Genomic DNA, 16,620 nt, shown 5'->3' with positions numbered 1-16,620 from the left:
TTCCCAATTGTGGGTGTTTATACTACTTTTTTAAAAAATTGCCTTGAGACAGTCTTTAAACCTCTTTTGTTGACCACCAGCATTACACTTTCTATTTTTAAATACGGAATAGAGTATTTGCTCTGGAAGACGATAATCAGGCATCCGCAGAACATGACCAGTAGGCGTATTTAAAATGAGAGTCATCATAGCATCCTCTTTTTTGCTCTTCACAATCTGGCAACCATACACTGGAAATAAGTGAGCACAGTCTTCATTGAGAATAGAATTGGGTGGCCTTAACTTAGTGAACACAATGTAATTTCATGTATAAATGGAACATTTCATACTTTTATCAACTTGACTTAGTCAAAACACAGTTTAGCACCTTCTAAAATTCATTATAGAAACCCTTGATATAAGCACCAGTCAGATTTATGGTTACAGAAATACTGAGTTCTGGATAGACCATGCCTGCAACAGGTTTGTATAATACTAATACACCTTTAATAATACTAATAAATGATCGTTTTGACTGATAGTTTCTCACCTTCAAGAGATTCCATATAAATGAGATGGATGTGGTTTTTTTAACCTTTGTAGTATCTTCTGTAGTTTTGTATTACAAAGACATTTGCCTGGTAATGTCCACATTTATCCAGATTAGGTTTTTTATTTTTTCATTTCATTTCATTTTTACTTTTATTTCGTAACAGAGGGAGACAAGCAATGACAAAACAGCAAAAACAAACTCAGCTAAAGTCACAGAAACCTCTTCTTCACAAAAGAACCAGTCAGGTAATGTGGTCAGAACAAGCTTTGATGTAACATTTTCAATTAAATTCTTATAAATTCCAGTTGTTGAAGATTGCCAACTCCCTAGTTTGATGAAAAAGTGTGGCTTTGTTTGAATGCTGGCATGAGTTGTTGTTTTCCTGTATTGCTGTTGTTGGCCCATATCTTCTTCTAATATTGTGAAGAATGGGATTCATTAGACATACCTGGTAAAGTAGAGCGCAGTGAACCCCACCCCTCAGTCATTCTATGGGCTAGTTTTTAACATGCCACAGGATTCTTTGGCTTGGACCTGGTGGCGCACTTGGCAATGAACAGAGACCAGTTGTGTTTACACAAAGTGGGATCTTACTGCCCATTTGGCCCCTTGCATCTACGGTGCTACGCCACACCAGACGCCGTGTTGGAGAGACCCCCTGACCCTCTGAAACAGCTTTTACAAGACCGGAAACCTCTGTTCTGCTTGCAGTTCTTAGAATTCAAATTCAGACCTTTGTCATTCAATTAGCATTGCGTTTTTCCATGCCGTTTTGGTAGATTTAGTTCGACAGAGCAGTGATGAGGAGTGGGAGGTAGAGAGGTAAAGGTAAAGGGACCCCTGACCATTAGGTCCACTCGTGGCCTACTCTGGGGTTGTGGCACTCAGCTCGCTTTATTTGCCAAGGGAGCCGGCGTACAGCTTCCGGGTCATGTGGCCAGCATGACTAAGCCGCTTCTGGCGAACCAGAGCAGCACACAGAAATGCCATTTACCTTCCCGCCGGAGTGGTACCTATTTATCTACTTGCACTTTGATGTGCTTTCAAACTACTAGCTTGGCAGGGGCAGGGACTGAGCAATGGGAGCTCACCCCGTCGTGGGGATTCGAACCGCCGACCTTCTGATCGGCAAGTCCTAGGCTCTGTGGTTTAACCCACAGCGCCACCCGCGTCCCTGGGAGGTAGAGAACCAGTCTCCAAAAGCTATTGGTCTAGATACACTTCCGTGACAGTGCAATCCTAGAAATGTGAGCTCAGAAGTAAGCCCCACTGTGCTCATGGAACATGCTTCAAGGTAAGAATGTATAGGATTGTTGCTTAAAAAAGAAATCTGGGTGTTGTAGTGTGGCATGTTTCATCATAACTACTCCCACCGTGAGGTTGTTTTTGAAACTATTTTATCCTTGAAAACAAATTTGCTAGTATTTTTTAAACCCCAGTTTCTACTTAATGGACAAATTGTGGAAAATCCAATACGTGCTGCTCCACGTTCCATAGAATACAAATTAATTAACAAGTGACAAATGTGCAGACTTGTTTAACTGAAGTGTTTCTTAACTATGAGTGCCTTTTGAAAGTGCTCTACAGTTCAGTACTGCGGTAGTTTAAAAAGTCTGGTGCAAAAGGTTCCCGCACATTTGAGGGGAGGTTATCTACAGAATTCGAGAAAATGCGTTAGAATTCCAAGTTCACCTTGTAAACAAATTATTTTGCCGCAATGACAGGTCTTTCAGATGCATGTAAACCCCTGAAGAAGCGAAATCGGGCTTCAGCAGCAGAATCGTCAGATCTTGCCTATAGCAAAACTTCATCTCCTTCTGCTTCCTTAACTGAGAACGAGGTAAAAATATGAATGAATAGTGGCGTTCAGATAAAACACCATAACTTCTTTTTTTAAAAACCATTCACAAAATCCACATAAAACAAGGCGATGAAATTTAGAGCGAGGCATTTCTGTTCTGTGAACACCTCTCCTGCACTTCACCGCCTCTCTTCTTGCTACACACTGGTAGACTGAGCTGTGCAAGGCAGGGAGAGGAGGAAGGGCTGGTGAATATCTGGCTCAGAAAGAAACTTCATCTCAGATGGGTCCAACAAAAGCATTCCTCATACCCAAATGCTCGGGAAGAGATGCTCCTATCACATGCACAGTGTCTCCTGAAATAGCACTCTGGATAACTCAGTGCCACCCATGATTATCGTGACTTTCTTCCTTGGTCAGCCCCTTCTGTGTAGAACTCTGTATTGCTTTAAAACTATTAAAGGTAGAAGAATGAATTGAAAAGCACCTGGAAGAGCATACTTCAAGCTTCCAAGTCAGTATATAACACTTCGAATGTACATACAATTCAAGCTGTACTAGGACTAACACAAGTTAAAATGCTGTGTAAAAATTGCAAAATCAAAGTTTGGCAACTTCTCTGAACATTTTAGAATACTTTTGTATGTTGGCGTATAAGATATACTCAAAGCTAACCCGAAGGAGGAAAAAAACCCAGCCAACTAAGGAACTGCTTTACTTCCAAATGCATCTTATTCTGGTAAATTGTTACATAATTTCACATTAAATAGTATCATATATTTATGCCATCTTGTGTTTATATCAATGTTTTATGGAACTAATTGGAATAACTAAGGTATGTATCACAATGTATACAACAGTGTAAGTGTACATAGATTGAATAATCTCTATAAAAAGTTAAACACTCTGTTCCAAGGTTATAGTTTATTTCAACTACACAGAAAGCTGTGTAATTATTGTTGCAACAATGTAAATCACAGATTGCATGTATGGTTGCAATTTGCTGTAAATACAGACGCGGTGTAACCAGCCTGGATAGCACGGTGCTGATAACACCAAGGTTGCCGTTTTGATCTCATAAGGGATAGCTGCATATTCGTGCATTGCAGGGGGTTTGACTAGATTATCCTCGGGGGGTCCTTCCAACTCTGATCCTATGTCTGGATAATGAATATGGCTCCTGAGAGAAGTAACAGAAGCTTCCCTCCTCATCCCTGCGATTCCTAAAACGTTCCTTTCGATTTGGATTGTTGCTCTTGAACAAGGTGGGGTAGGGCTCAGGTTGTTGCTGGATCAGGCGGGAACCTATTTCTCAGCAGACGTGTAGAAGTGTACTGTTTGGATCCAAGTCATTATTTTTAGATAATTCTATAAACGCACTGAACTAATAATCAGTTTGGGCCGTGCAACTTTAAGCCTCTCTTAGCTGGAGTCTGGGCTGGCTCTGGTTGCTTCGTATCCCCCACTCAGCTCTTGGTGTCCAGGCCCTCCTTTTGGACAGGAAAACAATCTTCAGTGTCACAGTGCCAGGTAGCATTTTCAGTGTAGCAAGTCTGAAGGTCTGAAAAATACTTATATAGACTTGGTTGACCGAACTACATCTGGCATGGTTTTTGATTGCACCTTCCCTTCCTCTGACTCCTTTTCCCTCCTTTTCCCTTTGGGCATTTGAAAGAGCCTACACTTCAGGCATACTGAAGTTTCTGGGGGTACAGATTATTCTGGGAGACACAGCAGCTCTCGCAGTGGCCCTAGGAGGAAACACTACAGGTGAAATGTCTGAAGATCTGATCAGTTCCATGATGAGTTCAATTACTCCAGTGCTGGATATCTCACCTATTTGAGATGAGAATAACCTAGCCTAGATGATGATCATGGATTCCTGGCTTGGTAGCTGGGGAAGTAGTTTTGAGAAGGAAACTGCTCGGTCTCACAGGGATTCTATAATGACAATTTCCTGAAGCTGAGGGAGATTGTGGTGGCAGCTTGTTAGTACTTCTCAGGGCAAATGGAGGGACGTTGTGTTGCATCATGTAGACAGACAGCAAAGATCATTGTCACAATCTCTCCTAAATGAAGGCCTTCTGCTCTTCTGGGGTCCTGCAGGCAGTGGCCCTAAATACTTAATGAACAAACACCAATCCATTGGTTTCTGAATTCCAGAGAATATCCTTAGAGTAGTGACCAAGGCTGGGTAAGTGGTGATGTGACTTTTTCTTCTCTGTTTAGCAATCCACTGATACTTTTTTCATTAGGAGAAGTAGTAAGAGACAGTCAACCCACTAAGGGCAGATTGGCCAGTTGATTTCATAAACACCTTTCCTCCATTTCTTTATATCTCCTAGGCTAGCACAAAGTTCTGTGAGCAGCAGATAGGGATGTTCCTTATTGCTGCACAGTGCTGAGGAGACCATGGTTCTCAGATTCCAACATCCTCGTGGCTCTGTCATGCACTAGAATCAAAAGTATAAGCATTTAACCGCTTGGAGGTTGAAAAGAACCTCCCCCTAACCCATGATTACTCCAAACACATCTTTGGTACATTTCTGGCTTGTTCTGTGACCAATAGTTCGTGGGATTGCAAGAAAGGATTCATCAGCAGGTTGGGTGGGTCTAGTAAGATCTCTTATAGAAGGGGTTTTGGAAGTCCTGGAGTTTCTGCAGGACAGTCTTAACACATTTTGCAGATAGGCTTCAGCTTTGGCTAACATTGTAGGCCCCTTGACATCTACTCCAGCTTCCCACTCTCATGTGCACCGGCTTCTGAGAACAGTGTTCCTCATTCTTCCCACAGCTTGTATAGTCCTTGTCTATCATAGTTCTGTGGGCACTAGCCAAAGCTCTTTCCAAGCTGTTAAAATTTTACGTTTGTGTATGTGAATTTCCGTCCTGCACTGCCTATACCAAAGGACAGTATACTTGCTCATGGCCTACTTCACTACAAAAGTGTGGCCGTACGCTAAACATAGTGAGATTTATTTTTATACTTTGCTTTTTAACCAAGGTTGGCTGTCAGGGTAGTTTACCATCAGAATCCGCATAGTACAATATAATTGGGATTATGTTAGAATGCGTGTAGCAGTCTCTTCTGGACACTGGTGATAAAGTACATGATCTAAGTCCTTTTCTAGACAGAAGGGCACTGTAGGAGCTACAGAACTGATTTGACAGGGCAAAGCCTTAATTAACAGAAATCTCTTTAAAATGGCCCTTGGCAAAAGAGGTACCCATGGCATTTCTGGATCTTTGGTTAGGAAATACATTACCATTTGAAATGCATAAACCCGTCAATCAGTTTCCTAATGTGTGAAGATGTACACACAGGGTTCAAGGGAGCCCTGAGGTGGCAGCACTTGTGAGTAAGGAAGCCAGGGTGCCTTCTAGAATGTGGAAATCAATGGACAAACCACAGTAAAGCATTCTGTCCTGTGGGCACCCCTGGATCACAGACCACATAAGTCCAACTGCTAGATTTTAGCAAGCCCTTGGGATCCCTTCCCCACACATCAGCTGTTAAGTGGGGAGCATAAAGTGTGCAACTGCAGCTCCTTCCTCTGGAAGATGATAAAAGCAGAGAGGAAACATCCCAGCATAGAGGTATACTTGCGTTTCTTGAAAATACACAAAAAACACCCCTGTAGTCTGCAAATTGCATATATGCAATTATTGGGATGCAAACTGCGTTTTAATGTTTGAGGCTTTGAATAGCTGCAAGATAGGGCTCGCTATTCAACTCTGCATTTTTTATTTTTTGCATTCTTCTGAAATTTCTGAGTTTGGTTGGTTGGTTTGTTTTCCCTTGTTATGCAGTCATGATAAGATAAAGTGTGTTTCAGAGCTTTTTCATAAAGACAGCTATGGATAAAATGGAAGAGCAAAGTTGAGTACAGTTAAATATACATCTATGTTACCATGGAACATCGCTTTGTATTCAGATCTGGCACTTGTATATAGGAGTGCGGCTCCTGACCGCTTCCCATCCAAGTAATATATCCCTCCTTCGCCCTGAACTAATGAGCCAGAGATACTCAGTGCTAGTCTTTTGAAAGAGAGAAACGTGTATCTATGACGCCGTGAACTCTTGGTCTAACAACTTCGAATTTGCAGGATCTGCAGTTCCTGCCTCTTCCCTCTGAAGATGACAGCCTAGAATCTAGACCGTGTAACTTGGAAGATGTGTCTTTATAGATAAATTCACAATCATGGGTTGGGTATTACTTTTTGGTAATTGGTGAAGGAAATGCCCAACCTGAATATTTGAAATCCTTGCTATTTTTAAATGTACCTGTGCTAGACGCCCTATCACCCTTGAGTGGCAAAATGAGGATTCTGTTCTTGTGAATTAATGTGGATTTATGTCCATTTGGGAAGAAAGAGCTTATCTGTGCCTACCCTCTCTTGGTTCTGCTCCATTTCATGGTCTTATTCTTTCTGGGCTTTAGAAGGTTTAATTATTTCCCGTAGTGCCTGGTCGCTAGGTTATCATGTGTTCATTGAAAGCTGTATGGCATCTCTAAAACTACTGAAGAGAAGTTTCTTATACTGTTAGAACTTTTCTCCATGAGCTCCATTTCATCAGTTAGGTTTTAGGCTAGTGGTTCTCAAAAGATTTTGCAGCAGCAGAACCTTTCACTTTGAACAAAACTTCAATGGAACCCATGCAGCAAATTGATTTTAAAATGATTTTTGCTCCTCGCTGCTTCACCCCTCCCCCATGCGGTAACCTTCAGCAACAAATGGCAATGGAAAACCAGGAAAGACGACAATGCTTCCTGCTATTCAATTCCTGGAAAGCACAGCAAGGGAAGGAGAGAAGGAGAAGGGATTCCCGGGACAGTTCTCCTGCCCCAGTAGTGCATTTAATCTCTTTGACTGTTGCAAAAATGGAAATTGCACATTGTTTGCAATTATCCGCCCTTACAAATACCTCCTTTTGGGTGAAGGTGATGGAGAGGGTTGTGGGGGAGCAGCTGCAAGCATTCTTGGGTGACACAGACTATTAATATCCATTCCAGTGTGGGTTCAGTGCTGGCCAGAGCAAGATGGGAGGAGCACGACTTTGCTCCTGGTTCTTGATCTCTTGCCGGCTTTTGATACTGTAGTCCGTTGTGTGTTCTTGACTGAGAATTGGGTGCAGAGTAGCAGTAGGAGAGTTCCTTTAAGTGCCATTGAATATCTGTCCGAAGCTGTTGGGGAGGAGTCATTAGGAGTTTGGGGTCAAGGTGCCACCAGTATGCTGATGACACTCAGCTCTTGTTTCTCCATAACATCTGAATCGGGAGAGGCCAGGCAGCCCTTGGACTAATACTTGGATGCAATGGTGAAGTAGATGAGGAAGAACAAGCTGAGCTTTGAATCCTGAGAAGACAGAGGCACTGTTGGTGAGTGGTTCCCATGTCTGAGAAATTAGTCAGTTGCCTGCCCTGGATGGCTTGCACTCCCCCTGAAGGAGCAGGTTCACGGCCTGGGGGTACTTCCGTATCCAGCTTTGTCGCTGGTGGCCGAGGTGGCCTCCGTGGCTAGAATTGCAGTCGGTATGACAGCTACGATCATTCCTGAGCTGGGAAAGCTTGGCCAACATGGTTCATTGCAAGCTTTGAACTGTTTCCTTGCAAAGCCAAGATCTGCTCCTTGAAGGGCTGGTCGTTTTGTGCCGGAGTGATACACTGCTGCTCAGACAGAGGGGAAGGGGGAGGCCGTTTGTCTCAGCTCCTCCTCCTTCCCTGTTAGTTGCTGTGACTCAATTTCTCCCTGCGGTGGAGCTGAAAAGCAGGTCAGCAGCTCCTCCTTCTGGCTAGCTACTATTGTGGTACATAGTGAGTAAGGCTCCTGGATCATCCCGCTCTCCCATTCCTACTTCAAAACCCTTAGAAATAAATCAGAGCAGGCAGGAGACAGTGTTCACCAGCAGCAGGAATGCTCAAGAATGCAATTCATTTTTAGGGAACAAAGGAAAAGAAAATAATTTTCAACATGTTTCTGGGTTAGGCTTCCAAAGACGGAAAGTATGTCTGATTGAGAAGCTTACTTGTGTTAGCATCAATTCTAGGCTGCCTGCCTCTAGAGTTGCCCTATTACAAGGGAATATTGTGCCAGTCTAGCACTTTTGCATCTGTTTCCTCATTCTTGTTAGGTCTGTTAGGTCTGCCTGTTCACCTAGGTAGATAATACAGGTTTCCTATCAATAAAGCAGGAGTTACTTGCTACCTTCCTTCCTGTTGTTAATTTGATTTCTCACCTGCCCTTCACCATAAGTTGTATTGGGCACTGTATTCAAAAATGGGTAATTTGCAGGTGTCGACTGCATTGGGTGTTGTGATACACTGTGCTATTGTTAAGTTTCACAAGCACTGCAAATAGGCAATGTGAACCTCTTGATTCCCATGACCTTTTTGAGGTTATCAGACTAAACAGATATTTTTCTTTGCCTTGCTCCTGGGTTGCTTTGCTTTATCAGCAGCATATAGTGATCTTGTGTATTCTACCAATTTTTATGTGAACAGCAAGGATTGTTAAATTTTGTCTTGAAAGTGAACAGTGTAGTTTTTTTTGAGAATTCCTTTCCTGAATATCTTAAGCAAAGAAAATATTTGGCAGTTCATTTTTTTTAAGGTATATTCAGATATTCCTATCCTCTTCAAGCCAACATAATTCTTGTCTGTAGCAAAGTATACCACATGGAATTTGACAAGATAAGCCATTAAACCCCTTCGGCTTCAACAGTTGTCTTTGTGTTATATGGGTAGATCTTATCTTATATGAGGATTAGGTTCCTGGGGACAGGGCATCAAACGTTGTCAAGGGCAAAAGCTGAATAATTCCATTGGCTAAACAGCACCGTTAGTGTCCGAAAAATGAGAGTTTCGAGTTCTATGGTTCAATATATCCCGTAGGAGGGATGCCATCTTGCATCCAAATCGTAAATGACATTTTAGTTGTGTTTTGACTGCAAACCTTCATTGTAAAATCAGCCAATTGCTTTTAGATCAGCTAGAAAATTATTTTGTATGATAACTTATTTTAGAAAAGTAGTCTGTACCACATCATTTCCTATATTAATAGGAAATGCCAAATGAGTGTTACGTGCATGCACAGTTATGTGTGTTTCTGCAACATGCTAAAACTTGTTTGTTATCTAACACGTACTGTACTTTTCTTTCCTGCACATACATCATCCAGCAATAAATATGAATAAGAACCAACAAAGCTTCTGTGAGTGTCCCAAGTGTCATTTTTGTAGCCTTCTTTCTATAGTAATAATTGTAGCCCCTTTCGCCAAATGCCCAGGCAGGCTGATGTGATTCTTCATTCCTCCCCTTATGTTTCCCTAAATGCCTCCACTTTGCCTCTGCTCTCCGTTCCTCAGATTTCAGTTCACTTTATGAACTTTGTGGTTTCACCTCTGTAGTACTCTTTTTCTAATGACCAAATGTGCTGGCCAAAGAAAGACATTAAATGCATCTTGGCATTTAATGCATAAGCAAAAAGCTACTGGATAGGGTATTGATATTTACCGGGAGTGTGGCTGGCCGGTAAGGTTAGGTGAGGAGCCTAGTTTGTTAGTACAGGTTGTTTGGAATAACTATCTCTGTTGTTCTGTGGTTTTAAACATAGGTTTTATAGGAAGGGTCATAGCTCAGTATAGATCACCTGCTGCTTTGCATGCTGGGTTCAATCCCTGGTATCTCCAGGTAGGTCTGGGAGATAATCTTGCTTTGAAACCCTAGATGGACCCAATGGTCTGACTCGGTATAATGGAGATTCCTAGGTTCCTATAGTTGCAGATTAAAATGTTTTCTGGCTCCTAATTTAGAGATTATAAATTTCTAAAATCTCTATAATATTACTTCGCCATTATGCTCTTTTCACTGTAGGTTGAATTGCATATGAAATACTGAATTACTAACAAACGAAAGCTATTATATATATATCCTAAATCCAGCTGTCGTATATTTAAAATGGTCTATGTGGTTGACGCTACAGTTCTGACATTTGCTTTAGAGCCTGGCAGGCTCCAGAGATTGATAAGGCTGTGCAAATGGAAAGGACTAGCTTATACAAATTCTCTTGATGTATTTCATTATATGACAGGCTTTTTGGATATTTAAATATGAAAGCTGGGTATAGGGCCATTTCTCTGTCCAAAACCACCCAGTGAGGTGAGATTCAAACTGGAAATTTCCCAATTCCTATAGTTTAAGATATTCCAAATGCGTACCATAAATTCCTGGTGCTGTACTTTAAATTCATTACTAGACATTAATTTTCATTTACTGTATTTTTTGCTCTATAAGACTCACTTTTTCCCTCCTAAAAAGTAAGGGGAAATGTGTGTGCGTTTTATGGAGCGAATGCAAGCTGCACAGCTACCCCGGAAGCCAGAACAGCAAGAGGGATTGCTGCTTTCACTGCGCAGCGATCCCTCTTGCTGTTCTGGCTTCTGAGATTCAGAATATTTTTTTTCTTGTTTTCCTCCTCCAAAAATTAGGTGCATCTTGTGGTCTGGTGCGTCTTATAGAGCGAAAAAACACGGTACAGTGGTGCCCCGCAAGACGAATGCCTCGCAAGACGGAAAACCCGCTAGACGAAAGGGTTTTCCGTTTTTGAGCTGCTTTGCAAGACGATTTTCCCTATGGGCTTGCTTTGCAAGACGAAAACGTCTTGCAAGTGTTCTGATTTTTTCCCCGCTTTCCCCCCCCCCTTTTTCTAAGCCGCTAATAGCCTTTTAGCCGCTAATCCACTAAGCCTTTAATAGCCGCTAAGCCTTTAATAGCCGCTAAACCGCTAATAGTGCTAATCCGCTAATGGGGTTGCTTCGCAAGACGAAAAAACCGCTAGACGAAGAGACTCGTGGAACGGATTAATTTCGTCTTGCGAGGCACCACTGTAGTTCTGACATTTTTTGTTGTTTCTTTTACCCTAGCAGACGTGGAAATGGGAATAGCTTGGACGCAGACTTCGGTTCATGCGTCTGCATTTGGACAGCACTTTGTATCCTCTTAGCACTAGTCCAGTTGGCAGCGAACTCTTAATGTGGATGAAGTTGTGTATCTTCAGTTCAGGAACCAGTAGTATGACTAGCCGTGTGCAACTAGAGCTGGGTGCTTTGTCTGTCCAGGCGCGTTTAAAAGGTTTCAAAAATTTTAACAGTACTTGTTTGTCATATTCACTGTTCTCCTAAAGGTAAAGTAAAGGGACCCCTGACCATTAGGTCCAGTCGTGACCGACTCTGGGGTTGTGGCGCTCATCTCGCTTTATTGGCCGAGGGAGCCGGCGTACAGCTTCCGAGTCATGTGGCCAGCATGACTAAGCCGCTTCTGGTGAACCAGAGCAGCACACAGAAATGCCGTTTACCTTCCCGTCGGAGCGGTACCTATTTATCTACTTGCACTCTGATGTGCTTTCGAACTGCTAGGTTGGCAGGGGCAGGGACTGAGCAACGGGAGCTCACTCCGTCGCGGGGATTCGAACCACCAACCTTCTGATCGGCAAGTCCTAGGCTCTGTGGTTTAACCCACAGAGCCACCCGCGTCCCTCACTGTTCTCCTACATTAGCCCAAATCTTATATGACGTTTGCAGTACATTCAGTAGACTTTCGGAGATGACACTTGAAAGTAAATAGAGGATTGTTTACACAATAAACAGTTTATTTAAACCATAGATGTGCTGCCCTTTGCTTCGTGCCAGAAATCCAAGATGGCTAACTATAAGGCTTAGCATTGCAATATAGCATAATTTAAATACTGTGGAATTAAATAGTATTATTTTTTAAATCCAGATTGCATCAGTGTAACAATAAAATGATATAAAAATCACGCCTAGCCCTAACAACAAAAGCCTTCTTAAAATGAAAGCTCTTACTTACTTTTAAGGAAGGGAGTTGAGATTACATCAAACCTCCCTGAGGCGTAAGAAGTCTGAATGTTATCACCAAAAAAGATGTCTAATTTCAGAGAGTAGGGGGAGCAAGGCTTTGATGATGACTTAAGCCTCTGAACAGGTACATACTGGGGACAAGTGGTCTCTTTCAGTTATCTGGCTCCAGACCATTTTCAGATTTTATAGGTTAATGCTAGCACTTTGAATTGGGTCATAAAAACAACTGGAAGCCCATGAAGTGCACGTTCTTATTTTTATTCTATGTACACCACTATTACTATATCTATTTATCATCTCTCTCTCTCCAGCTTTTGTATGCTGTGCAACTTACAATAGAAATAATGTAAATATAAAACATAAAGCATAAAATCAAAGCGAAACAAATACAGAAAAAACATTTGCACACAGCACCCTCAAGATTATTATTATTTAATTAAAAACTGAGAGGCCTGGAGCACACAATTTTTTTGGAAGGCATGAGTAAACAGATAGATCTTCAGCTGGGGCCAGAATGGCCACACAGACTGTGCCAGGCTAGCTTCCCTGAAAAGGCTGTGTACTATTAACTGGTATTTAAAAAAGGTAAAGGACCCCTGACAGTTAAGTTCAGTCGTGAACGACTCTGGGGTTGCGGCGCTCATCTCTCTTTACTGGCCGAGGGAGCCGGTGTTTGTCCGCAGACAGTTTTTCCGGGTCATGTGGCCAGCATGACTAAGCTGCTTCTGGCGAAAGCAGAGCAGCGCACGGAAACGCTGTTTACCTTCCCGCCGGAGCAGTACCTATTTATCTACTTGCACTTTGACATGCTCTCAAACTGCTAGGTAGTCAGGAGCTGGGACCAGCAACAGGAGCTCACCCCGTCGTGGGGAGTCAAACTGCCAACCTTCCGATTGGCAAGCCCTAGGCTCAGTGCTTTAGACCACAGCGCCACCCGTGTCCCTAGTTCCATCCGCTACATACCGTTTACATGGTAGTGTTGTGTAAATAATGCCTTCCCTTAATACATTTCTTTGTACACTTCGTGCAAAGGTGGAAAAGTGGTTTAGACCACGGCGTATAGCCATTACCAAAACCAACCTCTTCCTGCTGCTAACCTGCCTTAAGTCATTTGGGGCGAGGAAGATGCACCCCAAGCAGGGTCTCCAAAGAGGACCTTAAGGTTTGTGTAGCTAAATATGGGAGAAGGTGGTCTTTCAGGTAACCTCAGCCCAAACCACTTAGGGATTTAAAGATGAAAGCCAGTCAGTATTTCATTTTGGGCCCAGAAATGGACTGGAAGCCATCACAGCTGACAAAGCACAGTTTCTAGAGACTTACTTTTATAGGCAGCCTTACATACAATACATTGCTATGGTAAGTGGTAGGTTACTAGATTGTGGGGAATTGTGGTCAATCCAACTCGATCCAGACAAGGTTACAGTTGGTGCATCAGTTGAAGCTTCTAAAAGATACTTCAAGCTGCAGATGTTACTTGAGCTTCCAACAACAGTGCTTTACTAAGCACCCCTAGATGGCACCTCCATCTAGAAAAGACTGGACATCATTCACTTGGATGGTTGGATGAATGAGCCACCAACCAACAAGACATTGTTTTTATCTCGATTGGAACTTGGTTTATTCACCCTTATCTAGCCAGTTCATCCAACCCATGCCCAAGCTCTGCTTCAGGACAACCACGGCATTTCCAGCATCTGATGAAAGAGATTAAAGTTGAGTGTCATTTGCATACTGGTGACACCTCAGAACAGATCTCCAGATGACCTCGTATTTCATGGAGATGCTAAACAGCATGGGTAAAAGAACAGAACCCTGCTGAACATCAAAGCACTACTGCCAGAGGATCCAGCAATAACCCCCCAGCACTGTCTTCTGGAAACGGCTATCCCAAAAGGAGCAGAACCATCAAGCAGTGCCTCCTGTCTCCCAGAAGTAATGTAGAAAGCTATATACAGAAGGCTGATTGTATCAAAAGCCGCTGAAAGGTCCAGGAGAATCAATAAGGAAGCAGTCCTCTTGTCTTTTTCTCAACAAACGTCATGCCAAGCATAGTTTCTGCCCCAAAACTAGCCCTGAAACCCAACTAAAAATCCCCAAAGTGAGATTAGTGTAACCCAAATCTTTTTATTACTGGTGTACTGATCTTTTGATCTCCTTGGCCAGGAAGGGAATGTTCACCACTGACTTATAGGCTAGATTTCTTCAGGGGCAATATAATAATGGCTTACTTTAAAGAAGCTGAGACTGCTGCCTCCATCAGACATTTACAGCCCTCGTGGACCGACTCCCTGCTAGACAAAATAAGCAATGGATGGCAAGAGTCAAGTATACAAGTGGTTGACCAGCCTCGCCCAGGCACCTTGTCCACATCCTCAAGCTCCAATAACTCAAAAGTCATTCCAAAAAACCAAATCAGACACTTCCACGATTGACGCTGCTTTAATTGTGGAGCCCAAGTCTTGATGGATACAGGCAACTATCCTCGGAGCATCTTGCAAATGCAGCACAGCTTTCTACCACTGGTTCTGCTATCTCTTCCCTGGGCCATATTTCAAAAGGTCCTACACCACATTGGAAAGCTCCTCCGGACAACACTGAAAGGGTGCAATTGGGGGGGGGGGAGAACGGTTTCTACACTTCCATCACTAACTCAGAGTGGACTGATAATAGTCTCTCACTTCAGCCAGACTGTCGTGAGCCTTTTCCCACTTGTGACCCCGCTGTATTCCTGCTTGCTTCATTGCCCTCCGTTCCGGTGTGAACCAAGATGTTGCGTGGATTCTGCTCAGCAAAAGAGGGCACTCTGGAGCAATCAATGGCAATCACCCAAGTAATCCCTGAGGGCCACTAGGGTTTCAGCAGCTATTCCAACCATAGCTGCCAAAAAATATTCCAGAGCCCTTAGGAATTTATCAGTCTTTGGGAGGTGGGCCCCATTTCACAAGGCTCCCCCAACTCTGCAGAGGGGTAAAACCACGAAAAGCCTAAAATGCGTTCCATTATATGTGGAAACTTACTGGAAAAGTGGTATATAAATTGTGTAAATAAAGTTAACTTGTTTATTTTATTTTATTTTATTTATTTTATTTTATTTTGTAATTTATATTCTAGACCTTTATATCTCCAGGCAGTGTAATTTAAAATAATGATGACAAAGCATACAAATTATAATATAGGAAACTGGAACAATGTAAGCATTTTGGTGGGACAAAATTTTGGAGCTGGCTTGGAGGAATTAAAACCCTCAACCTTCTTGGCTGAGACTAGGTATTAACCCAGTTATTGATATTGTTGTCTGCTTGTGTTTATGTATGTTAATTTAAGCATTTATATCCTACCATTTAGGACAGCTTATAACATTTAAAATTGCATTTTCATAAAAACAATAAGGAAGAGAGGAACAGCAGTTAAAACCGAACACAAATACATTATCTGCCACGTACAATGAACTGGAGAAAGTACTTTTTAGTGTGTTAGCTAATATGCAGCAGATTTAGCAAATAATTTTGGTAGTTCACAATAATATTGTGCAAGAGAATTCCTAGAATTTTTAGGATTATGTAGATTTTGTACTTGTCAAATAACCACGAAGAAAATCTGAATTCTGCAATGTTTGTAAGTATGCATGTTAAGGATGCCACTCTCAGTGAAGGAGAGCGTCCTATATTGAGGCAATGCACATTCAATTTTTCTTCTGGGGAAAGAGTGCCACTTTAGTTACTGTGCTGTCCTCACTCTGAGAGAAAGCTCTTCGTAAGATCTGAAAGCTGTATTCTGAACTCTCTATCAGTTTCTACACTTGCATGTTGGAATCACATTGTATATGCAGCCAGGTTGTAAGTTTTAAACACATTTAGCTAAATTTCATTATCTCAAATTCAACTGTCTGGATTTATGTCTTAGCATTTATTTCTCCCGAGCACCATCAACTGACTCTTAACGCTTCTTTGGCTTCCCCTCTCACTTCCCATTTCCTCGTTACCTTGGCTCAGAACCAGATTCTATCGTGGTCCACTGATATTTCACTGGATATTGTTCTGTGCTGTTGGCAGAGATTCTGAAGCACTGCTAAATCTACAAGGGGATTTCTTGCAGAACCACAGAGCTGTCACCTTCAGCAGACAGGACCCTCTTGGAACTTTTCTCTCTTCCAGTTTCTAGTTTCTAACCTTTAAAGCCCTATACGGCCTAGGACCCTTGTACCTACGGGACCGCCTCTCCTGGTATGTCCCACAGAGGAACTTACGGTCTTCAAATAAAAACATCCTGAAGGTCCCAGGCTACAGAGAGGTTAGGCTGGCCTCAACCAGAGCCAGGGCTTTTTTGGCTGTGGCTCCGATCTGGTGGAATTCTCTGTCACAAGAGACTAGGGCCCTGCGCGACTTGACATCTTTCCGCAGGGCCTGCAAG

General features: G+C 42.5%; 1 protein-coding gene across 1 annotated transcript in view; it reads left to right on the top strand.

Moving 5' to 3' along the window:
* The window catches only part of NSD2 (nuclear receptor binding SET domain protein 2), a 69,712-nt gene that overhangs the window by 30,609 nt on the left and 22,483 nt on the right, over positions 1-16,620 (top strand). The window contains exons 10-11 of the mRNA XM_081191957.1: positions 696-777; positions 2,257-2,372. Of these exons, the coding sequence (XP_081048083.1) occupies positions 696-777; positions 2,257-2,372 (198 nt within the window). The remainder of the gene's footprint in view (positions 1-695; positions 778-2,256; positions 2,373-16,620) is intronic.

Source organism: Podarcis bocagei (genome assembly GCF_964188305.1).
Source record: "Podarcis bocagei genome assembly, chromosome: 4".
Taxonomy (NCBI): domain Eukaryota; kingdom Metazoa; phylum Chordata; class Lepidosauria; order Squamata; family Lacertidae; genus Podarcis; species Podarcis bocagei.
Note: the sequence above shows the minus strand (reverse complement) of the source record. Positions and strands in the feature narration are given on the sequence as shown.